At 39.2% G+C, this 25,710-nt stretch overlaps 1 protein-coding gene across 14 annotated transcripts in view; it reads right to left on the bottom strand.

Moving 5' to 3' along the window:
* Positions 1-25,710, bottom strand: part of BRSK2 (BR serine/threonine kinase 2) — a 520,033-nt gene that overhangs the window by 24,214 nt on the left and 470,109 nt on the right. For 9 of the 14 annotated variants that reach the window (XM_042478053.1, XM_042478062.1, XM_042478000.1 and 6 more), the window contains 4 exons: positions 19,670-19,730; positions 15,584-16,196; positions 12,043-12,091; positions 4,465-4,588 (listed from right to left, as the gene is read on the bottom strand). In XM_042478053.1, the coding sequence (XP_042333987.1) occupies positions 4,465-4,588; positions 12,043-12,091; positions 15,584-16,196; positions 19,670-19,730 (847 nt within the window). The remainder of the gene's footprint in view (positions 1-4,464; positions 4,589-12,042; positions 12,092-15,583; positions 16,197-19,669; positions 19,731-25,710) is intronic. The other 5 variants (XM_042478080.1, XM_042478088.1, XM_042478117.1 and 2 more) reach the window with 1 other exon arrangement.

The following is a 25,710-nucleotide window of genomic DNA, read 5'->3' as shown; positions in this document are numbered from 1 at the left end:
TTACAATGGATCTCCTTTTGGAGCGATTGAGACAAAGGTCCTTTGGGAAGTGGACACCAATCTGGTGTTACATGTCTGTAGTAAGTGCTTCTCAGACATTCTGAGAATGCAGGGCAGACTATATAGGGAGAAGCGTTCCTGCAAGTAGCCTGGGCCCAAGCCATATAGGGCTTTAAAGGTGATAACCAACACCTTGCACTGCACCTGGAAGATGATCGGCAGCCAGTGAAGATTTTTTAATACTGGTGCTATATGGTCAAACCTCGATGTACCGGTGACCAGTCTAGCTGCCATATTTTGGATCAACTGAAGCTTCCAAACTTGGCACAAGGGTAGCCCCATGTAGAGCGCATTGCAGAAATCAAGACGAGAGGTTATCAGCGCATGTACCAATGCTTCAAGGTCTCCCTGGTCCAGGTAGGGACACAGCTGGTGTGTCAACCGAACTTGGTAACAGGTGCTCCTGACCGTCGCCTCCACTTGAGATGACAACTGGAGGGAGGAGTCCAGGAGCACTCCCAAACTGCAAACACAATCCTTTAGTGAAAGTGTGACCCTGTCCAGGACCAGTTGACAAAACTCCTTCCGCAGGCCAGGGCTTCCTATCACCAGTACCTCCGTTTTCTCTGGATTCAACCTGAGTTTGTTTTCCCTCATTCAGAGGAGAGATGTCATCTTTAGTCACTGCAGCAGTCAGAGACATAGAGAAACATATTTGGGTGTCATCAGCGTACTGGTAACACTCTGCCCCATGTCTCAGGATGATCTCACCCAGCGGTTTCATGTAAATGTTGAACAGCATGTGAGACAGACTGGCACCCTGAGGGACGCCAGATTTTAACTCCCTTTTAGAGGAGTAACTGTCTCCCAGCATCACCATCTGGAACTTGCCCGAGAAGTAGGAATGGAAGCACTGCAATGCAGTGCCCCCATATCCCAACTCTCTCAAGCGTTCCAGAAGGATACCATGGTCAATGGTATCAAAGACTGCTGAGAGGTCCAAGAGCACCAACAGGGTCACACTTCCCCTGTTGATGCCCAGAAGGAGACCACTGACTAAGGCAACCATGGTAGTTTCAACTCTGTAGCCCATCCTGAAGCCAGTTATAAATTATGTTGCAGAAATTTGAAAAATATATGTAAATATATTCATCTTTTAATATTATTTCTTAAGGAAATTATAATAAGAAAGCAATCTCTGAGTCTGACAAATCTGGGCAAGGAAGGAACACATAAAAATAGTGTCAGAAATTAACAATGGCAGAGAAGAGGTGGTTGTTGTCTGAGAAAAAGGAGATTAAAAGGTTAGCCTTTTAGAATAAAACACGATGGGAGGCTGGATCCTAACATAGCATTCAACAAATGAAAGGGTTACTTTCTTTCACTTCTGCTGAAAGAGAGGAAGAATTTTTATTTATTTATTTATTTATTTGCTAATTCCAATTTTCCCTGAAGTCTTCCACTATGTTCCAGAGGTAGGGTTGCCATAATTTTCTACTAAAAACTGGGACAAAATGTAGGATAAAATTTAGCCCAAAATGTAGGACATTTAAGAGATTCCACCTCAACATTAGGAGGAATTTTCTGACAGATTAGCTATGAACAATAGGCATGTTTATATTAAACACGACAAAGAACTCTTTTTAAGAATAGAGCACAGATACTCCTTCCCTGGAGACATGTCTTCCCCACACAGCTTTAAGTGTACACTCTCCCACAAAAATTGTTTCTTCTGCTACCTCTTCTCAGCCTATCTAATGAAAGAAAGTAGGCACAGCAGTGCATAGAATCATAGAATAATAGAGTTGGAAGAGACCACGAGGGCCATCCAGTGCAACCCCCTGCCATGCAGGAACTCTAAATCAAAGCATCCACAACAGATGGCCATCCAGCCTTTGTTTAAAGATGTCTAAGGAAGGAGACTCCACTACACTCCAAGGGAGTTGGTTCCACTGTCGAACAGCCCTTACTGTCAGAAAGTTCCTCCTAATGTTGAGGTGGAATCTCTTTTCCTGTATGGAGTCAAAGGCTTTCATGGCTGGCATCCATAGTTTTTGTGGGTTTTTTGGGGGGGCTATGTGGCCATGTTCTAGAAGAGTTTCTTCCTGACATTTTGCCAGCATTTGTAGCTGACATCTTCAGGGAATGCTTGCTTGGAAAGGAATTGGGTATATATATATATATACTGTGTGACCCTGGGAAGGCAGGGGCGATTTGCATGTGTCTTGTTCTGTTGCTAATGGCAGGCCTCAGGGTGGGAGGGTCTGCAAAGGAGGATTAGTGTCTGCTTGATTAGTGCTCATTGTCTGCTGGGAAACCCCTGACCCTGGAAGATTTCTCATTTGCATCTGTTGAGTCTTTATCTTGCTATTTTTCAGGACTGGTAGCCAAACCTTGTTTATTTTAAGGGTTTCTTCTTTTCTGTTGTGTTTCCACAAACACCTGGATAAATTCAACAGGAAAGAGAAAACCCTTAAAGTAAAGAAGGTTTGGTTACCAGTCCTGAAAAATAGCAAGCTGAAGCCTCAACAAATGCAAATGAGAAATCTCCCAGGGTCAGGGGTTTCCCAGCAGACAATAAGCACTAATCAAGCAGACACTAATCCTCCTTTGCAGACCCTCCCAGCCTGAACCTGCTATTAGCAACAGAACAAGACACATGCAAATCACCCCTGCCTTCCCAGGGTCACACAGTGTATACATACCCAATTCCTTTCCAGGCAAGCATTCTCTGAAGATGCCAGCCACAGATGCTGGTGAAACATCAGGAAGAAACTCTTCTTTTCCTGTAGCTTGCATCCATTGCTCTGGGTCCTAGTCTCTGGAGCAGCAGAAAACAAGTTAGCTCCCTCCTCAATATGACATCCCTTCAAGTATTTAAACAGGGCTATCAACTCCAGTGCAACTCCAGTGTGCTAGCCAAGTCTCAGCTAAATTCACAAAGCTTAAGCAGTTTCCCAAATTTGAAAGCTCCCTTTTGTTGCCACTCCTCTCCCATCACCATGTGTTCTAACTGTTTGCTCCAGTCTGTCCCAAAATGATGCTTCCCTGACCCATAGAAGTGATGCCCTGTGCCCAAGCTTCATGAGAGTTTTCCAACTGTCACTACTAGCAAAAGACACCGGTAAGGGAGTGAACTCACATGCACAGGCAAAGAGTAGGAGACACCACCACACAAAGTGATAAGTGAGGCTGTGTGGTCGTTTTCTGGGGACCCTGAAAATAGCTTTAATGCAATCCTCATCCTCACCATGGTCCTAAAGACCGCTGGTTCCCCCTTGTCTTTCCTGCACATCAATACTTTGACTGAAAGCCCCCTGCCACCTCCTTTTAAAAATAAAAATAATAAAAAATAAAAATTTTCCCCTCACCACCCTCCTATTTCCCACTTTCCACCTCACTGCCCCCCTGGATCCTTCCACTGCCCTCAGGGGGCACGCATACCACCCACTTTGGGAATCACTGATCTAAAATATAGCTTACACCACCAAGTATTCATTTGTGGTTTCCTATGCAAGAAATAGCCAGAGCTCACCCAGCTTAGCCTCCTAGGTTGGATGGGATCTTGTGCCTTTTGGGTATATAGGGAACTAACCCACGGTACTTTAAATTTCCTTTAAATAAAGAGTCAGATATCACACTATGCATGGCTAGTTCCAATTGATCCTCCTTCACTGCCATCATTATCAGCACTATTTTCATTCTGGAATAATTTAGGAAATTTAAACTACCACAGTTGTTACAGACCTAGCTCATAGTACTTTAAATTTCCTAAATTATTCCAGAATGAAAATAGTGCTGATAATGATGGCAATGAAGGCTGGATTAGTTGGAATTAGCCATGCAAATGTGATACATGAATAAAAACATGCAAAGACTCCTGTATAATTTCCTCCCTCAAACTGGTCTGGATTCCCCACTGGTCCGAAGTAGCTTCTGTTGCTTAGATTCTGGCTTTTTAATTAAATGCACAATTGCACAATTAGGATTATAAAAAAAAGGAAAGGAAAATTAATGAGCAATTGTTCTGACTGAAAATATGAAACAGATAAGTAATTTTTCTCTTTATGAAGCAGGACCTAACAATTAAGGAATGCTATAGCTATACAAGTGAACAGGATAAATAATGCAAAAGGGCAGAAATTAAGAAGCCAAAGCTGCTTCAAAGGAGCAGGGGGAAAACAACATTAAATTGAAGAGCAAATAGGACTTTGCCTGAATCAGACTAATTTCAGAGTAAAATACAGAGGCATCTTGCATTGTAAGGGAATATTACTGGACTGCTAAGGGAATATAGTGTTTTATTAATATCACAGAGAACCAGTCCTTAACTCTACTTTCAATGCTGCACCAGTTTTAAAAAGCAGTCTTGTGGAAGAAATCAAAATATCATTGGAAAAAGAGGATGAATAAGTATGTCAAATTTCACTTATTCCAGTGATCTCTACAATTTCAAGTACTTACCGAGAGGAATGCATGAACTATATCCGCTTTGATAGAACTCAGTGGTTTGTCCTTAATAACTACGAAGATCTGTTCTTCTTTCTCTAAGTTGATAAAGTTACCAAACCAGGATTTTTTGGCAAGTCTAATCCAATCAGGAAATGGAGAAGGAGAGAGAAAGAAACAGAAAGCAAAGAGAAAATTTAGAGGAGAGAAACATTAGGCAACCAACAGAAAATCATTGTAATCAGCCAACTAGATGAGCTACATGTTGATATAATTCATGGTGTCAAGGAGTCATATTTGCTCAGGTATAGAAAACATCCTTGTGATTCATGTGGCTTTACTACAACAGCATGGTACAGTCAGAAAGAGAAGACTAGGTACTGTTCAGTTGAATCTAGAAGAGAAAAGGCAGTAATTGATATAGCTGTGAAACAACTTCATATAGTTCACCAACAACCTCAGTAAGGATGTTGGTAACTTCCTTTATGTATGTCAAATTTGTATCCGCTTTCTCTAACGTGGTACTGTCCAGATGTTTGGTACACTGCCCATATTGACTGGGGATGATGTTTTGAGTTGAAGTCTCCCACATCTGAGTAACTCCAATGAGAAAAGCTGGTTTAAAGACACACCACATACAACAGCCCATGAACATTTGACCATTCTACAGGTTCTCCACACAGTAATAGAATTTGCTATTTGACACTCTAAAAATCCCATCTTTTACAGTGGTCACTGACAGTCTCATTGACAGTCCTTTACAATTATCTACCCATGTGGTTATTTAATCAACAATCGTATAACCCAAATAAAACTAGTCTCTCTTTAAAAGCATGATTTTTAAAAAAAGGAAAAAGGGAAGTATTTATCTCTGTCAGCTTGTCTGACTAGCAAAGAAAAAGAAAACAGTCACAATTGCCTTAATCTTTCACTGTGTCTTTGTGAGAATGGGGCGAGAAAGCACAACTCACTAAAATATTCATAAGCAGCTATTGCTCTCTATAAGCCAAAGATAAGCATGGGGAACAGTAAAGAGAAAAGGCCACTCATTTAAGCAGGTCGTTAAGACGCTTGGCCTAGAGCAGGAAAAGATATTACATGTTGAGTTACTTGTGTCATTCCTGAACATATCACAATGACTCCATATGTCTTATATATTAAAAACCTTTGTTGATTAGATATTAATGCAGATATCCATCTTCTAATCAGTTTAATTTCTTTTGTCTTATATTAACCTTTATGTCCACTTCATATGTGATTTTTCCCCATAGAGACATGCAATTAATTAATTAAATTTATTTTTCCACTGCAGGTACACAGACTGCACAGTAAGTCATGTTGTTATATGCACAGTGCAAGAAGCACATGCCAACTTTCTTACATAACAACATACAAATTTTAACTGAAAAATTATTTTCTTTCAAAAATGCTACCAACTAACTAAACCACAGAACTGGATTAGATTGATTTTTTTCCTTATCTAATAAAGCTATTAAAGGGACGAGATTTAACTTTAAAATATTGAAGACCATTTCTTCAAAGTAAAAATTCTTGATTTTCCCCCCTGAGACAGAAAGGATATATACATAACCATTGGGGCCGAAAATGGTGCTTCAATCTGAAAAAAGATGTAACTGAAATCAGTTGTAACTGAAAAGTAGGTGTTTAAAGACTGAAATCCAAATTTTGTGAAAGAAATGAGAAAGTACATAGTGTTTGCTAAATTTTATTTCTCGAATGACCTTCTAGAACAAAGGTTGCTGGAGTCAGGGATACACTGGAGCTTGTAACTGTTTGTAGCACAGGAATCTTGTGATGGTGCACAAACCAATACTTTTCTTTCTGCTTCTGTTATTATATCTCATTTAGATCTGCAAAGCAAGGAGGCACAGGAAATGCTGCTATTTAATTATGAAGAGAGACAAATTCTGAAGTTTTAAGTGAATAACCTATGGCCTAATTCCCACTATGGTTTAAACTGGGTTGTGATTCCAAATGATCTGGTTTAAACCACCACGGTTCCCACTTAATTTGAATCGCTGAAGCTATTCGGAAAGGAGGGCCATGGTTTTTACCCATTTTTACCCATTTAATCAGCATCAAAAAAGATGCTGGTAAAATGGGGTGTTTCTTGCGCTGAATTGATTTATTTGGAAATAAATTGATTCAGACCAAGTGGGAACCAGGCGGATTCGAACCAGGCACAATCAGGCACAAGGTAGCCTGAGGATACAGAGGAAGACATTGTACTTTATCACCCAAAGGTAGGAAGTGGATAGAAAAAAGTGACCTCAATAAACAGCAGAAGCATGTGTGTATATGCACACATGTACTCTCCAGCTCCATGGGAAAGGTTCTTTAAGCAACTGGTAGGGAGAAAGACACACTGGAGAGAGTCCAAACCCTATCTAATACTGTAGACAATGGGAACTAAATGTTATTGTATATAATTCCATGGAATTAAACAGAATTTTCTCACTTTTGATTTTTGCTAAAACAAACTTTCAGGAGGGCGTACACATTCTAATTTACTATTTGAGGCTCTAGCTTCTACAACAAGGAGTTTCTATGGGCCCCTATGGGATCAGTTCTAAGTCAGAACCCTAGAGGACACATACATACAGCCCAATTCAACAAGTCTGATGATTCAGGACTTTGTTGAATTGAAGGCCTGCTGCAAATCAACATTGCTCCATCTTCTGGCACACATGGCATTTAAAAAAAAAAAAAAACAGCAATATATATATATATATATATATATATATATATATATATATATATTTGAGGATGATAGCAAATAGAAACTTTGAAATAAATGAAACAACTCTTGATTCCATTGGTTCGTGCTCAAAGATAGGTATCTCAGAGCATTTCCCCCCTGTGTCTATAATCTTACATATTAGGCTTCTTCAACTTGGTACCCTCCAGAAATGCTGAGATTACAAAATGTGTTTGCATTTTAAAAACATGACGAAACATTTATTAACATACTGGCTTTTTATTGTAATTCTTGGATGCCCCATCTTTGGGTCTTAAAATGCCACATAAGAATATGGCCCATGCCCCAAGAAAGTGAAAACACAGAAGCATATGACATGATGAAGTTGACCAAGAAGTTTGGAGGGTCATAGTTACAGGGTATTTGTACAGATTTTTATCTTTGATTCTCCTCCACCAGCAGATAAATATTAAGGTAGAGATTGTGCATTATGTCCTGAGGCAACTAGCCATTCTTTAAAAACATTTGCATGTTACTAACTGTGTCAAAGGGGGCGCATATTTGAATAGAAGCAAAACAAAGAATCATTGCAAGTTGGAAGCAATCAAATGTACACTTGCAGTGACTCCTAATCCAGCAAATGATAAACGTGGAGAAGTCATCTTGGCTGGATTGGATATCCATTTTAACTGGATGCTTTGGAAAGAAAGTAATGCAATGATCTCAGAATATGTTAAGAGGATGGTATAGGAAGCAATACAAAATATTAGATTTGTTTGGTTATTAAATCCACATGATTATTATCAGATTGAAGAGAGGTATCATGCTCACTGGGCTTTCCTCTCTGGCTGTTCCAGAAGTTGTAGGACATGTTTGTAGAAAAGAAACTCCTCTACATGAGTAAACTGTCTCCACTCAAAGATTTTGGTTCCTAGGGGAATATATGCACATAGATTTCCATTCTACAGATGTGCTCCTTCAGTGTGTAGAAGATGGGGACTAGAGCTGGTATGGATAAGACAGTAGGGACATACCAACAGCCACAGTTCTCTTTTCCTGCTCCATATAACCTCCCAGAAAAAGCTGTATGAACAAGTCTTGATAATATGAGCATGTTTATAATGGAGTTGCCAGTTCATTATTAGTTAAGAATAAATACCTTTGTAATTTGGAGGACTGTAGATTTTTAAAATTCATTATGAAGTTATTCAGAAGTTTAAAAAGCAGATGGAGTCATGCTGCTTTACACCAGAAGGGGATGTGGGCCTATCAGTTTAACTTCTATTAAGTGATCTAGACTTGCCCACAAATAAAATGATACACATTACCTAGACATGTCAAGGTATAATATCCAGTCATCAGAACTGTTAAATGAATTAGATTCATTAAAAGATACAGCAACAGAAAAAGGAAATACATTTATATAACATATCAGTCATGGGGGTCAGTAAGTGTTCTCCTGCAGAAACAATACAAAACTCCAAAGAGACCACAGAGCGCCGAGGCCTTGATGGTTGAAATAAAAATGCAGTTCATTATTTTTTACAGCTTTTATTATGTTTACTGCAGGGTGCCATCCAATTGAACTCATTAATTCAGCAATTATATTGTAAAGGGGGAAAGAGCCTTAGGCCTTGAGTTGCATCCAAACTGCCTACTAAGGCAGCTTTACTTCCACCCAGCAGTTCTTAAAGGGAAAGTGAGTTGTGTGAGTTTTTGGAGGGAAGTCAGCACACTCACAGGAGATCACAGACGTAAATCAGATAGAAGGGGGGAGGGTAGCCCACATATAGAGGAAAAAAGAGAAAGAAAGGATCATGGCAGAAAAAGAAGCAGAGAAAAAAAGGAAGGAAGGAAGGAAGGAAGGAGGTTAGGTGGGTGGGTGGGTGAGAGGGAGGGAACTCAAGATTCTTCTTAACAAATCTGACAAAAGTGGTCCATTTTATTTTCTGCTATTTCTTTTATGCTTCTGTCTGCAGCACCATCAACAATAAAGGTAACATATTTGTTTATTTTGAAACATTTATATCCTGCCTGTTCTCTGAGCACGTTCTAGACAGCTTTCATCTCAGATTAGGAGATCTCCTGGGTCCAACCAAATGTCAGATAATTTCAGTCACCAGGTTAGTGGGGACCAGAGAGTTAACAAAAGAAGCTGTGCAAACAACAGAAAATGTAAATGTCCACTGTGCTCTTCTTGTGCTTTGAAAGAGAGTTTTTAGAGAACTGCTTTCAACAAGGTATTTTTAAAAAGCATTTAGACATGTGTAATTTTACAGGTACCTTTTCATTAAATGTACTTTGGTCCCATTTTATGGTGGAAATAACTGAAATAAAGGTCATCTATATGTCCGGATGCTATTTTATTTGCTCTTCCAAGCAGTAGCTCTTTTGAAAGGGTACAGCAACTTCTATTCCTACACTCTTTATAGTATGGATTACACTGTCTTGAGTCATAACCTACAGGACATTGTTGTGAACAATGTAAGGATGCTTTATATTTCAAAGCTAGTTGCCCCACATATTCCAAAGAGAGGCACAAGATCTGGGACCCTTCCACATAGCACAATGATCTCTCAGCAGCATCCGATACCAATAATCATGTATCCTTTTGGGCTGTCTTGATGATAGGGGACTTTTTGAAATATTAGGTATAGATCTAATGTTTATATCTTGGGGGCACTCTTGGACCCAGCATCTGGAAGGCCAGGTGGTTGTGCTAGCCAAGCATACCCTTGTGTGTCAGCCATGCCCTTTTCTTAGTTAGCTCCCAATTGCACTACTGTAATGTTCTCCATGTGGATCTGAAAAGAGTGTGGAAGCTACAATGCATGCATGTGTGTGTTTTAGAGAACACATAACACCGGTCTTGCAAGAACTGCTCTTTGATTCTGAGCAAAATTCAAGGTGCTGGTTTTGACCTGCAAAGTCCTAAATGGTTGCGGCCAAGATACCTGAAAAACCACCTTCTCCCATAGGAACCTGCCCAAACTTTGAGATCCCAAGTGGTGTCCTATTGTGTGTCCTGACACCCCACAAGGCTAGATTAGTGTGTACATGATGTTTATCGCACTGGGGTTAAAACATTCCCCAGTGCGTTCTAACGTGCACACGCGGGGCCGCGCACGGAGCATAATGGGAACCTGATGGGGCCCACGACGCTATTTTTCCGCACAGTGGAATGCCGCAGTCACCGCCGGGCGTTCCCATCGCGTTCCCATGGAGTTCCAGAGGGCACCATTTCTGGGAACTGTTTCAAAGTGTTCCCAGAAATGGCACCCTCTGGAACTCCATGGGAACGAGATAGGATCGCCCGGCGGTGACTGCAGCATTCTGCTGTGTGGAAAAATAGCATTCTGGGCCCCATCGGGTTCCCATCATGCTCCGTGCGCGGCCCCGCACGTGCACGTTAGAACGCACCGGGGAACGTTTTAACCCCGGTGCGATAAACTACGTGACAGAATGTCTCTGCAGCAAAACCCTGACACTGAAATTCCCTGCCAAAGGAAGTTAGAATGTTTCTATCTCTTCCGACTTTCCTGAGGGCAGCTAAAATGATGATGTTTTGCATGGCCTTTGGTCCTTGAAATTTTTCTGCTGTTTCAATTGACTGGTTTTAAATGATTTTAAGGATGTGAAGTCGAAGGCTTTCATGGTCGGCATCCGTAGTTTTTGTGGGTTTTTCAGGCTATGAGGCCATGTTCTAGAAAAGTTTATTCCCGACGTTTTACCAGCAGCTTTGGCTGGCATCTTCTGAGAAATTTAGAGATGTATTTTAGATTGTTCTGAAGGTATTTCCATCTATGAATCTAATGTTTATTTCATGGAGAAGAGTCCTACAGCTACCACAGACTGCTAAAATGGAAAGGTAAATGGGTCCTAGAGAAAATGAAGCCTGAACTCTCCCTAGAAGCCAAGATGACTAAGCTTGTTGTATTTTGAACCTATTATGAGAAGGTATGACTCACTAGGAAAGACAATAATGCTTGGCAAGGCAGAAGGCAGCAGGAAAAGAGGAAGTCCCGATTACAGTTGGCTAGACTGAATCAAAGAAGCCATGGCCCTAAGTCTGTAAGACCTCATTGGATGTAGGGGGACTTAGAGGTTTCTCATTCATAGGGTCACCCTAAGTGGAAGCTGATATGATGGCAGTTAACAATACATTTAATGTTTTGAATGTTTTTATTAGTTTTGCATTGCTTCTAAGGCCCTGGTGAACCAAGGGGTGATATATAAATATTTTAAATAAATAAATAAACACTTGAAATAAAAAAGTTTGTATTTTTATGAATATTTGACTAACACCTCTTTTAAGAGTCAGAAATGATGTTTTTTATCTTAATCAGACACATCAGAGATCATTTGTTTCCCTGAACTACTGCAGCTAATTTACTGAAAGGCATTGTTTCTATAAACTGTTTTACTAAACTGAGGCTCTCATACTTTGGCCGTATCATGAGAAGACATAACTCACAGGAAAAAATGATAATGTTTGGTAAAATTAGGGGAAGTAGGAAAAAAGGAAGACAACAGATGGATAGACTCAATAAGGGAAGTAACAGCCCTGAATCTGCAAGACCTGAGCAAGGCTGTTGAGAATAGGGTGACTTGGAGGTCTCTCATTCATAAGGTAACTGTAAGTTGAAGTTGACTTGAAGGCAGCTAACAACAACAAATTTGTTTGGCATAACAGTATCTCTGTTCATACAATTAGCTGCTTCAATACCCTGTCCATAACATGGTATAATCTGGGTGATATGAAATCAGTTATTAAAAAAGGCTGGGTATAGAATATCTTTCTCCTCTCTGACAGTATGTTAAACATGAAAGAGCCTAATTGGTAATTATATTAACACATATCATGAAATACTTACTCTGGGGAAGATTCTGGAGTTAAATTGGACATCTCTTCTGGCGTAGGTACTGTATATGCAAACACAGACAAACAGAAAAAAGGGAGAAGAAGAGGGAAGGGAGGAAATAAAGCCTCTTTTATTCCTCTTCACGTTCAGTATAATGAAATGTGGGATCATAATTCATTATGCATATATCTCAAGTACATCACACTTGTTTTAATTTGTAATTGCTTGTCTTACCCCTCAGTCTGTACTGATCCTGTATTCATATGTGAATGATATGAGTACTTATATAATGAAATATTATAGTAGGACTAAGCTCTTAGAGCATCTTATAGCCTTATCATTATGCTGCATCTACCTATCTAGATCTACCACCTTACCCGCTTAGTAATGGTGATATTAATATATAATTTAAAATGTACCATTGTTGGACCACTAAAACATCATTAAAAAGTTGTTAAAATAGTGATGCCAGTGCTGTAACATTTTGAAATCTAATATTTAGTACATGCACATTTAGCCTGCAGCAGCCTGATTACTTGGAAAATCTGAAAATTAGATATTTTTACCTCTCTCCCTTGAAACAGAGAATATGATGTTTGCCTCATATTAGCAGTTTGTATTCCAGCACAGAAGAAGCAATTGTACAAATGAGATGGAATGCTGCTCTTTGGGAATTTTCTGGCCATGTACTTTAACCAGTTTTGAATCAGGAAATGGATTTCCAATTATAGTTTATCAATTTATTACGAACAATAGAAAACAACAAATAGCACCTTTTGTAAGTTTTCTTCAACTGAAAACATATTGTACAGTATGTCCTTCTATAGCCTTTTCCATTGGGGGGGGGAACAATCTTGGATTAGGGGAAAAAAAATTCCAGATTGATGTGTCAGTCTGCTACAGGCAGCCCTCTCCCTGGAACCAAATGGATTTCAGATCATGACTTGCCTTGACTTGAAAGGAAGCTCAGCCTTAAAGTACTTAGTGTATTCCATGAATATGGATAAATATCATTTTTGCCTGTTACTTAAATACAGTGGTGACATAACTGAAAAGATTGTTGGGCTGTTGTAGGAAGACATTTTTTGATAGTCACACATAAAACATCTCAGTTAAAACTAAGTTGTGATAATTTTACAAAAACTTCAGTTAAATGTGGATTGAAGACATGATTCCTTATATTGTTGGACTCTTGGACGAGCAGTTTCCATCAGGAAGTTGAATCAGTTATCTTTGATGAACAGAGGGATAGATGCTGATAAACCCATACAGTGGACCCTTGTTATACGCTGGGGTTTGGTTCCAAGATCCCCCGTGTATAACAAAATCCATGTATGCTCAAGTCCCATTAAATATAATGACATTGCAAAATGGTGTCCCTTATAAAAAATGGAAAATCAAGGTAAATTTATACTTTTTTGGAACATTTTCAAACCGTGTATGCTTGAATCCGTGTATAAAAAATCCGTGTATAAGAAGGGCCGACTGTACTTATATTACTGCATAGGACAAAGTTATAGCACTTGCTGGTAAATGCCCAAGGTGTGTAAGTGTGTATGGATACAATCAGTCTGAAGGCACAGTCTATATAGCTCAATTCCTCCATCGAGGGTATATAAATCTTTGGTCCTTCTGGACCATACAGAACCTTAATTTGCTTACTTTCCTGTCTCTCTCTGTACCTGTTTCTATGAACTGTGAATGCTAAGAAGCTTTGGTGATGGTATCTGTCCCTTAGATAAGAAATGGCCATCACCACATCTATGTATTCCCACACTTATGCCTCAGAAAGAATATAGACTGTTGCATGTAATGTATAGTAGTGAACATTGCTTCCTGCTATATTCATCAAAGTCCATAGACACAATCCTTCTTTTCTATGTTTCGGATACTATATTTTGGCTGAGTAAAAGCAGACTGAAGGTCTGTAGCTAGGTGGAAATATACTTGGAACAAAGGAAGCAAAAGAGAAAGAATCTGCTGGAATGCATAGCAAATGTTAGAGCTTAGTGAGAATGTCTGTTCCATAATTTTGGTTCTTCTAGACTAACAGCCATCTGGAATCCTTCATAAATCCTAGTCATCCTATCAATAAATTAAAAGCATTCTTTTTTCAAAACATAAGTGCATTGCCTGCCTTCATCTTGATTACAATGTAGGGGATTTTTTTTTCCTCCCAAGGAAAAGAAAACTGATGCCATAAAATAATTTGATGCAGCCCATTTTTGCATAAGTGTTTTTCTGTCTTTCTAAAAGCCATGCCTCAGGTGAACCTGAAGACATCTTTATTTTTTTTAAAAAAATAGGCATGTGCTCAGAGCAGAAAGAAGCAAAATTAATGAAGGTAGATGTACTGACTCTTCTTCCACATAACATATATCTTTGAATTGGCAATCATAGGACCTGAGGGTCTCATACAACAAGAAGTGGCATCATTGGCCAGGTGTTGGGTGTTTGGACTACACCAGCTGACACTCCAGAAGAGAGGTAACACCTAGTGGGGCCCTCCTGCTGCAGTGACAAAGGGACGGGCATGTTCCTCATGTTTTTGCTGCCAGCCCAGCTCTCATCCTGGGAGGGTGGCAACAAGGGTGACAGAGGGGCAAGCGCACCCCTTGTGTCTTCGCCAGTGGCCTAGCTCTCACCCTGAGGAGGAAGCTGAGGCTGGGGAGGGACCCAGGCCAGTGATGAGGCCCTCAGGGGAGAGTAGCAGGAGGGGAGGACAGGGCAGGGCTTCCCTCTTGGCAGCCCCCCTCTCCGCACTGAGTATCACCAAGCCTGTTGATGCCACTGACAACAAGTATTGCAATAGAATGCAATGACTGAACACAGCGGATAGTACTGGTCAGAAACAAGAGTGGAATCTCTAGACTAGACCATAATGGAGGCGCAAGTGCTGAATTCATGATGAAGGCTACAGAACAGAGACAGTAAGTGGTGCAGCTAGCATCTCTACATATGTAACCTTGAAATCAAAATTAGCTTTTTGAGCTTTCTTTATTATTCCCACTTTTTTTTTAAAGACCCATACAAAGAACGAGTTTAAGGTACAACTTCTATATAATGCCATTTGGATGCTCTTTTCCATTAAGACAACAGTGTTTTGCAGTTCATGTGTCCAACCTGTAGACAATGTGGTGGGAGATATATTCCTAACATCCTTCTCCTTCATTCAATCTAGCTTTTTAGCAGTATCCATCTTCTGTCATGTATCGTAATAGCAGTTGATTGCAAAAGCCTAACACTTTTTTCCTCCTGAAAAAAAAGTTAAAGTTGATTTCCCAATTTCAGGGACAGAAAATAAATATTTGGAATATGTGTGTGTGTGTGTGTGTGTGTGTGTGTGTGTGTATAATTAGTGGCACTATCAGAACTGGCATTGATTGTTTGAATAGCAAGGGTAGGAACAGAAATAAATAGTGACACAAAGACTTCCAGATTTCCTTCCAGTACTTTCTCTCTTTGCTATCTACTTATCAAGTGTTCTCTGTACAGTACTAGGATTTTACTTGGTCAACTTAAATTGCTATGTTTGAGAAGCAGACAGGTGTACCTTGCAATTTCCGGCGGTGGAAGCGAGGAGATCCCAGGAAGCTGTTCTTGATTGAGTTGAGCCGTGTTCTCCAGGGCATTCCTCCAATGCTGGGACTGGACGGTGGCGTAGGGTTGGGTGTGCCTGCTGGGCTCTCCTTTGGCGTATGGACAGGTGTCCCCTTGGGGGTAGGGAGGGGACTGCCCCTTGGAGAGGGGTGAGGGGTGACCTGTATGATGGGGATAGATTTGGTGCTTGGGTCAGTACTAGAAGGGAGCAATCTAACAGGAGACAGAGGGTTGGTTTGCACCGCAGGAACAGCCAGCTGTGGGCTAAACCCAGGAACAGGTGGGCGGCCCTGAGTGTTTTGGGCCGGGGCATTCTGGGGAGCAGGGACAATAGCATTGCCAGATGGGAGTGGATTGGATTTGGTAGACTGGAGTGGTTTTTCAGCCAATTTACTCTTGGATGGTAAAGTCTGTGTCTTTGGATTAGGTTGAAGTGCTGGCTTTGGTTGCAGAACATGTCCGGGCCTGGAAGCATTCCTACACGTATCGGAGTCCAGGGAGACTTGGGGGCGGGAGGTGAAAGGGAGGTCAGGAGTCTGAGGGGGGATGAAAAATTTTCTGATAGGCTACAAGATACACACACAGAGAGTATCCATGCACATCAAGAAAAGCAAAACGCACACACACATACACACAAAGTGGGTGAACAGAGAAATAAAGCCCATTTGAGTTGCAGTGGTGTGCCACATCACAAAGAGGTACAAGATATGGAGGTGAGGGTGAAGGGGTAGGGTTAGGAGATTGCAAAGAAACAAAAAACAAACACAGACACAAAAACAAAAAAACATGCAGTTAGCCGGGAACACAGCATAATCAACAGCAGCAGCAGCAGTGGTGGCAGTGAAAACCAACAGTTTTCTAACAAGCCTCATTGTTTTAACCAACCATGTGTCAGCAAAGAAAAACCACAGAGCAAAAGTAACATGAAGGAAAAGAAAAGAAAAACAACAAGGTGGGCAAGGGAAGAGAAGCTGTAAGAGAGAGCCACATCCCTGAGTTGTTCTGACTGTCTCACAGAGAGCAAAGAACAAGGCTGAAGGGAGTTGAGGAAGGGGAAGGCGTCACCATTCAAGTCGCAGTGAAAACCAACATGTTAGCATGTAGGCTGAGCTTGCCCACTCCCCATTCAAAATGGCTACAATCAAACGCAGCAAAGAAATGCAAATCAAAACAATATGTGTGCAGCAGGTGATGACAGAGACACACACTTTAATACTTAAGTCTGTTCTCTCCATCACTTTCAAAGTATTACCAAATGGTAGCATGGACTGTTTGTTGTGTGTGTGAAAGAGAAGTAGAATGAGTGACAGAACAGACAATAGGGGGCTGTATCAGTTCATCCCTCTTCTTCCCCTGGCTGTCCATCCAGAGATACCCAGATTTCTCTGCCAGGCTTTAAAAAATGAGATCTTACAAAAACATGGAACAATGGCCAATTTGGGGTTTAATAGTAAATCCCAAGAAGGGTCATCCAAACAAGTTTGCTTTGCAAATTCCCCCTACTACCCTTACGTCTTCAGTCACTGGATAGTCAGACAACCTGATTCTGTTGTTTACATCTTTTAAATCACGGCTTAATGTTATTATACTGCCCCAGAATCCCATTCTAGGGTTGATCAAGGGTAATTAAAAACACAAACTAAAATAAACAATTCACAATCTATCATAAACCAAGTGAGAAAAGGAGATCATGTCTTTTTTTTTTTTTTTTTTTTTAAAGCTAGACAGGTTTAGTGATAAGAACATTTCAAGAAAGAAACTTTCAAACAGGTGTCAAACTAAATTAGAAAGAAAAACAATATTGTTTGGAAAGATACTGTTAGACTGATTCTAAAAACTGAACTAAGTAATGTCTTTTCATAAAGTTAAAAATTGCATAGATTGGAAAAATCATACCAATAAAACTGTATTTGGTCTTCATTGTGAAAGACATCAAAGAATGTACAGCAATTTTCTTTGCTTGTGCATGCGTGTATGTGTAATTTATATATGGCTTTTCTCCGTGTACAGAATGCACATAAAACCAAATATTTATCTTCTTATATAGCAGTCACATTAAATTATATTAAATTCTGGTTTTAATGTATTAAAATTATACTTCATTCTTCTTTTAGCCTTCTGTATAATAATGGGACACTACTACTGGTTTTAGTGCCTTTACTAAGAGCAGATAATGTCTTAAATGACCAAGTATCTGACATTTTGGCAACACAGGATCAAACTAGTTGTGAAGTTAATTTTTTTTATTTGAGGTTTGGTCCTTGAAATTTGTTCCTTCATGATTGGTTTTTAACTGTTAATAGTCACCATGTGGAGGGCCACAGGAAGGAAGTCTATGGCTGCATCCTCATTACAGAAAAAAATTGGTTTGATACCACTTTAACTGTCATGGCTCAATGCTATGGAATTCTGGGAACTATAGTTTCTTGTAACAGAATTCCAGAACTGAGCCATGGCAGTTAAAATAGTGTCAAACTGGATTATTTCTGCAGTGTTGATGCAGCCTATGATAGCGTACCTTGCAGATGGTGGAAGGAAGAAGATTTTGTCAGGCCTATGGCAGCACAAAAAGGGGCAGCACTTTCTACAATCCTGATAAAACTTTATGCCATACAGTGGCCATTAGCAGTTTTAAAGAAACATATCTTCAAGAGGTGAGTTTAGTATCACATCTACTTTGGCCTGTACAAAAGCAAAATTCATGTTCAGATACGGTAACATGTTCTGATATGGTAATATTTCCAAGTATTTCTGGAAAACATGGAACAATGGCCAATTTGGGGTTTAATAGTAAATCCCAAGAAGGGTCATCCAAGATTATTCTTGGCTTTATTAATTATTTTTTATCACTTGCTTAATTCTAACTTATAGCTCAGATTTCCTACCACTGCTGATCCATTGAGAAGTTACAGCTTAACAGAACCCCTTGCGTATGTTTGTTTCTTCCCTGCTCCTAAATAATAATAAATCATATTGCTAAGGAACAGAAGAGGTATGTCAGATACAGTCTTAGATAAGATCTGCAAATCTTGATCAAAACTCTGCCTGATGTATCCAAATTAAGACCAACATGGTTGTTCTTGGCCTGGGGATGAAGAGTACAAATCAAAGTCCACAGAGAACTGGGCTACTGCACAGAAACCAAAGAAAACAGGCACAATTATGCAAAACACATTCATGTTAAAGAAGCTTTAATTGTGTTTTCACTGAGTGGCAAGTGAATTTGCTCTTGTGCCAGAGGCTGGAAATAAAATGATGAGCTCCTTTAGCTGTTTCACACTGTGTCAGTGCCCATAGTGGACACAGTGGGGTGTCAAAAAGGTGATTAACTTGCAGATTCTAGTCAGGTAGAAGCAAACCACATGCAAACGTTGAACTTGTCACTAAAAGTGGCATGAAATGTCTCTTTCAGAGACTTTGTAAGACAGTAAGAGACTGAAACTGTCTGTTAAGTGGGGAAAAGGCAAGCAAGGGTGAGATTATTTGCTTGTCAATCAGAATCTATGCCACATGACCAACCCCAGACACCCTGCTCTCCCTCGGGCTGCACAATTTTTTTTACTACTCCTGCATGATTCCCTTTTTATGCTTTATACCCAAGGGCCTTCTTTATCTATAGTGGATCATCCTAATCCAATTTTGTATGATTTCTCTGTTGATTAGAGTTCATTGTTTCTCAAGCATTGTTCAGATCTATTATTTGGTCCCACAGTATCTCTAGTTTTTATGGTTCACTGCTTTGCCATGGGTTTATAATAAGCAGCAGATGTTCTTATCATTATACTATAAATTCTCCAACAGGATCTTGCATGTTGCCACTATGTTAGGTAAATGATGCTTTAGGCAATGAGAGTATCACAGATCCAAGAGGGACTCTATACCAATACTTATGAACAGTACAGTGAATTTCAGAAAATAACTCCCTTATCACACCCTGACTGACAAAATCATCAATCAGATCATGGAAGGAAATAATAGATGTCACCTAGTTCACTTGAGAAAGAGGTTGGGATTCTAATCTTCAAGTAATCCTACTTACCCTTGGACTGCTGAGGGGGCTGGTGGATAGACCAGATGAAGCTCCACTGATTGAACGAGACCTGAGTGAACACAACAGAAAGACAACATTCTGAGAAACTGCTGTCAAAGATGCATTCTAGAGTACTAATCACCACTACAAGCAATCTGTATATGAAGTTTCTGTTCATATTTCTACTAAAAAAAAATCCTACAGGGCTGACTTCTGTTTTTCAAATAATATGTGAATATGGAACAACCCATTCTTTTGTTTGTCTGTGTTTCATGCTTTATGAGATCAGTTATTTCTGTGCATGTCTGGAAATACCATCTTTACACAATTTACCCCATAGCAAACATCATTAAAGGGGATTTGATCTCTGTATTAAGGCTCAGATAAAGTCAGGAAAGTGTAAATTCTGGAAGACACTGCCTTCATTTGTCACATATCAGGCTAGCAAGTTACCTCTATGAATTACTTATGATGCTGAGTACATATCATTGTTTTGAAACCAAATATATCTCTTTGTGACCTTCCTTTTTGAATCATCACACCTTTCCTGCACTTACAAAGGAGGAATTTTATAAGAAACCATTGGCATCCCCATATATTGGTTGTATGTGTTATCAAAATGGCTGTATCCATTTTGATGGATTATGCTCTGAGGTTTGGAGGACACCAAAGCCCTGGTGCTTACCATAACAAGTCATCAAAGTCATTATGAAAAAAAATAAGTGGTTAAGAAACAGTATGGAGGTTTCATGATGGGATACATAAGCAAAGGAATGCTTAATCATCCCCAGGTCGTAATGCAAGAGTATTTTCACAAGTCAGGGAATGTCTGCATAATCACCATGTATATTGGATATGCAGTCATAAATCCAATCACTAGTATCAACTAGAAGAGACCCACTGAATCAGTTGATATATCGTAGCCAGCCTAGTGTAGTAATATCAGTGTTGGACTGGGATTCTGAGAGATCCAAGTTTGAATCCCTGCTTGGCCAGAGAAACCCATTGGATGACCTTGGACAAGTCACATCTATCAGCCTTAAAGGAAAGCAATGGCAAAATTCCTATAAATAAATCTTCCAAGAAGCCCATAAGATATAGAGTTGCCATAGGTTGTAGTCAAAGGCTTGTAAGAACACTTACATAAATATCATTGACCCAGTGGATCTACTCTAGATCAGCAAATGGATTTAGGCAATGCAATTTACATTCCCCCTTCCTCTTCCTCTTCCATCGTAACACCATTAATCCATAACACAAACCATTCTTGAGAGACTCAATGGCATATTTAAACTGAACATGCAAAAAATTCCAAAGACATCCACATAGTGTACTGGTATTCCTGGTATGTTTCAGAAGAGGAACCATGATGATAATCTCTATTAACAAATAATACACAATATAACTATATTTTACATTTAGGTAGAAAAATAGTATCATGTAGGGAAGGATTCAAATGTGTACCAAAATGATATCTGATGTCTCCTCATATATGCAAGTAATAACATGTTCAGAAGTATATTTCAACTACACAGTCACATTTGTTGGACCATGATGAATCATGTGACTTAAAAACTGCAGATTCTACTGGTTTTTCAAGCCATTATCACACGTGATTTCAAACTGTGCATGTACATAATATAGCATTATCTGAAATCACATCACAGCATAAAGTTGGTCAGGGGTATAAATCAGCACTTAAAAGTGATCAGGTTGAAAATTGCCCATGAACTTGTTCTGGAGTACATCCACTGATTTCAGGGACAATTTTGGTTTCATAAAAAAAAAACTTTGGTCTATTAGACTTGCACATGAAGTGGTGAGGAAAGGGTTAGAAGTATATCTTCAGCCACAAGTAACAATAAGGAAGAAATAAAGAATCAGAACCATGATGGATTTATTTCAGTAACTAATCTTTCCTACACCAACTTAGCTGTTGGTTGCAGAATCTGAAGCTGATCATATGTAGACCAAGTGCTCTGTCAAGGACCTAAGCAAAAGAGGCAACATTTTACCCATAATGCTATAATGTACTTCTGATTTCTCTTCCATGTCCTATCAGACTTATTTTTTCTTAGCACCAAATAAACAAATTTTACAGTAGGAACAAGTCTCTTTCTCAGCTTAGCCAATCGTGAAGAAAACTGGGAGCTACAGTCTTAACAACACCTTAAGGGCCACATGATCTCTACCCTTTAGGTAGATAATGTTCAGATCTAACCCACTGCAAAGGTTTATTTGGAATTGCTTTCTATGCAGCAGCAGCTCCAATGCCATTGGGTTTTAGTCTAAACTTTAAAGGTAATGGATTTATTTTGGGATTTGGGTCCACCAATTTGGATACCTCCATTAAAATTAAAATTGAAAACCAGAGTGGATTCACTGCTCCATTGGCATGGAAGCCATCAGCAAAGACGGTGGAACTGTGTGGATGAATTTACACTGTAGAAATAATGCAGTCTGATACCACTTTAAGTGCTGCAGCTCCAACCTATGGAATCCTGGGATTTGTAGTTTTACAAGATCTTTAGCTTTTTCTGCCAAAGAGTTCTGGTGCAGGATTCTGTAGGATGGAGACATGGCAATTAAAGTGGTGTCAAGCTTTATTATTTCTAGTGTAGATGCACCTTGTGTCTTGAGTAATAGGATATTAAATATTTAAAAAACAAAATGGCTACACAAGTATAAGGGATCATGCTGGTATTCTATACAATTAATAAACTTTTTATAGAAAGCTGACAGTACTCTGCATTTACATCAACTTTCCAATGCAGAACTATAATGAACACTGCCCATCTGCATTTACTCAACTATATTTAGTAACTGATTACACAGTGCTTGGCTTAGTTACCTCCCTTTTAAAGGAAAAAACCTTAAATAATTATACATATTTCCAAATTTTCAAAATCTTCTTGATTCTTGATTTTAAAATTCTATAAACCACACTTTCATTCAAATGAATTTCAGGGAGGTGCATTCAATATAATATTGGAAGAAGTATGAGATTAAATATGAAAGCTAGCACTTTGTTAATAGAAAAGTCCATCTTTAATTTTTTCATTTCCCCATTCTAATCATTTACAAGAATCAAAATAGCCTTAAAAATTAAAGTTATATTAAGCTCTTAGCCAGTCAATTAAACTGACCTCTTTGTTTAAATATCACCATGAAGCCTACATTGGGCTTGTGATGATGAAGCGTCATATTGTTGCTGTGTACCTTCAAGTCATTTCTGACTTACAGCGACTCTAATGTGAACTTCTCATGGGGTTTTCATGGCAAGTTTCTTCAGACACACACACACACACACACACACACACACACAGCATAGTGGGGTAAACTGTCCGAAAGTGACTGGGATTTCAGGGGATACTAGTTTCCCAGCCCCTCAAAATTGCTGCATGCCTTTAATGAGCAAAGTTGGAATTAACCAAGTTATTCTTAGAGCTTGCAGTTACAAATAAAGAGTAACCATCACATCATAATATGTCAAAGCTTATTTAAGAAAAATAACCTCCAAACTGACCAAGGAAAACGGTGTAGTTTAATGCCTGAAAATATATGACAACTCTGAGGGGGAAAAAATAACAGACATCTTGCTCTCTTAATTTAACAAGTTAAAGGGAAAAAAAACCCAACACCAAGTAATGTTATTAAGATGTATGAAAGAAGTTATTCTGTGCTGGTCTTCAGCTATCAGCCAGAACATAAAACCAACTTAAAGAAACTTGGGATCAGACTCTCTTCATGAAAACTTGCCCAAAGCAGTGCTGAGATGAAAGAGCACTGAGAATTCAGATTGAAAGCAAGAGATTGTGCATTGGATAGTGATATGAATTCCTGTTCTTTTGGAAACTCCACAGGAGTAACACATCAGCATACAGACCCTGAGTAGAAACACTAACTGGACAAAAAAAGGAAAAAAAAAGGAAAAAAAAAGAAAAGCATGTGGCAATCTACAGAGGGAAAGGGGTATTTTATCTGTGTATCTGCTATTCTTAAAAAGGAAATAGCCATTTAAATGTAGCATTACCAGAATCTCTGGAGGCATTTAGGTCCCATTACAAGATTAGCTTTTTTTCTAATGAGTCGAGTCATGCAAATTTTGAAAATTAATCATGCTTTGTATCTCTGCAGGGCTGAGATTTGAACAAAACCATTTGTCAGATTATAGGTACATCTATTCTCCATTCTCCCTAATGTAATAAGGTATAAAAATTTATTACTATGTTTATTATATTGCAGAGAAATTACAGAACCAAGTGGACTCTAAAGAGGTGTTTGTTAGAAATTAGACCAGAATATCTGAAAAATGTTTTCATATTTCTCATCTACTATGTAAAGCTTCATAACAAAAATTAATTTTCAAAAACTGATTCTTCAAAGTTCAACTGATTCTTCCAGTTCAAAAACTGGAACTTTCCTCACAGCTTGCCATCTCATGAAGCTTTAGCACTAAATGATAAAGAATCAGATTCAGCAGTCCGCCACATACCTGCATCTCACATTATTTCTGTGTGGGCAGCTTCCTTTTTCAGCTGAACAACCCAATTTATTCTGATGTGACTCATAACAACTCTTCACAAGTTCTAACTGGTCATAAGCAGACCACCTAAGATTACTTTTAATATATTCTCAGTATTTGTTAAAAAATAGTGAAGCACCGTGGTTGCTGTTGTCATCCCCCCCCCCCCCCAGTACCAAAGCATTTCCCTGCTGAAAGACCAAGAACCAAATGAGGGTTGCCTTTGATCATAAAAAATAGGACAGTTGGGATCTATCTGTCCCTCTCATCTTCTGATACTCTAAAAGAAAGCAGCACATGTCAGAAATATGGGTACAGTACCTATTAAATACCAAAAGGGAAAAAAATACATAGCAACAACAACAATAAAAAACATGGCTAGCAAACTCAATCTGGGTATGAAAGAGAAATGTATATCTACTGATTTTGCTATTGCTTGAGAGGGTGTCTTTTCTGGACCAGAACTGAGGCTTGAGGCTTCCACCAGGCTTCCCTAACTGATAGACCAGGCTAGATAACTTGGTCTCCTGCAGGCATGGGTCCATTGGTGGCAGGGTTGCTGCCAAAGGGGGTGACATCAAGGTGAAGTTGCCCCTTTGGGGAAGCCATCCTGGGGGTGGCACGAGGGTGAGAGCCAGTCCTGACAGTTCTTAGAAGGGAGGAGGATGCTTGACTGTTTATAGGCAAACGGGAGAAGGCAAACAGATGTTTTGTAGGTGGGTTTAGTGGAAGAGTTAGATTAAGCTGGGCAAACATTAGAAAACATAAGGAAAACATAAACAGACATTTTTCTAGAAGCAAAATGTAGTGACTCCTCAGCTGGCAGAACTCATGTATCTTAAAGAGCTTAATGATAAACAGAAATAAAATAGAAAAAGAATTGGAAAAGAATACAAAAGAGAAAGAATATAATAGAAAAAGTATTTTTGCAAACCATAAAAGTATCACCTTGTGAAAGGAAAAAAAGATGTGCTACAAAAAGTGACAGAAATTTCACCTGGAAATTTCGCACACATGCACGCACACACAGAGTGTATGCTTACCGCTGTAACACAGCAATATTAAGAAGGTAAGAGCAGGCTTTGGGTTTTCTATTGTTCAAGGAAGAGCCATCCAATTGCATGGGGTATATGATACACACTTTTAATAGGGCTTCAGGTGTCTTTCAAGATTCCCTAGAAGCTCAGCATAAATTGTGTGCACAAGTTGTGTGCTTGCTCATTCTATGAACTCACAGAGGATCTAGACGCACTTTCCTAGTTCAGGGGAAATAAAAATATTCAACCTTTTTGTTCCCTAACAGTAGCAAAAGGAAAAAAAATGGGGGGGGGGAGGACAGAATGGATTAGAAATCTATGAGATACATTGTATATCTAGCCCAAGACCCTAATTTCTTATATTCCCGCAACAGAGCTTCAGGATTTAAAGTGGGGTTGGAGAATTGGTTACCCTCTAGATCAATAATTTCTTATATTCCTGCAACAGATCTTCAGGATTTAAAGCGGAGTTGGAGAATTGGTTACCC

This window comes from Sceloporus undulatus, chromosome 1 (genome assembly GCF_019175285.1).
Source record: "Sceloporus undulatus isolate JIND9_A2432 ecotype Alabama chromosome 1, SceUnd_v1.1, whole genome shotgun sequence".
Classification (NCBI taxonomy): domain Eukaryota; kingdom Metazoa; phylum Chordata; class Lepidosauria; order Squamata; family Phrynosomatidae; genus Sceloporus; species Sceloporus undulatus.
Note: the sequence above shows the minus strand (reverse complement) of the source record. Positions and strands in the feature narration are given on the sequence as shown.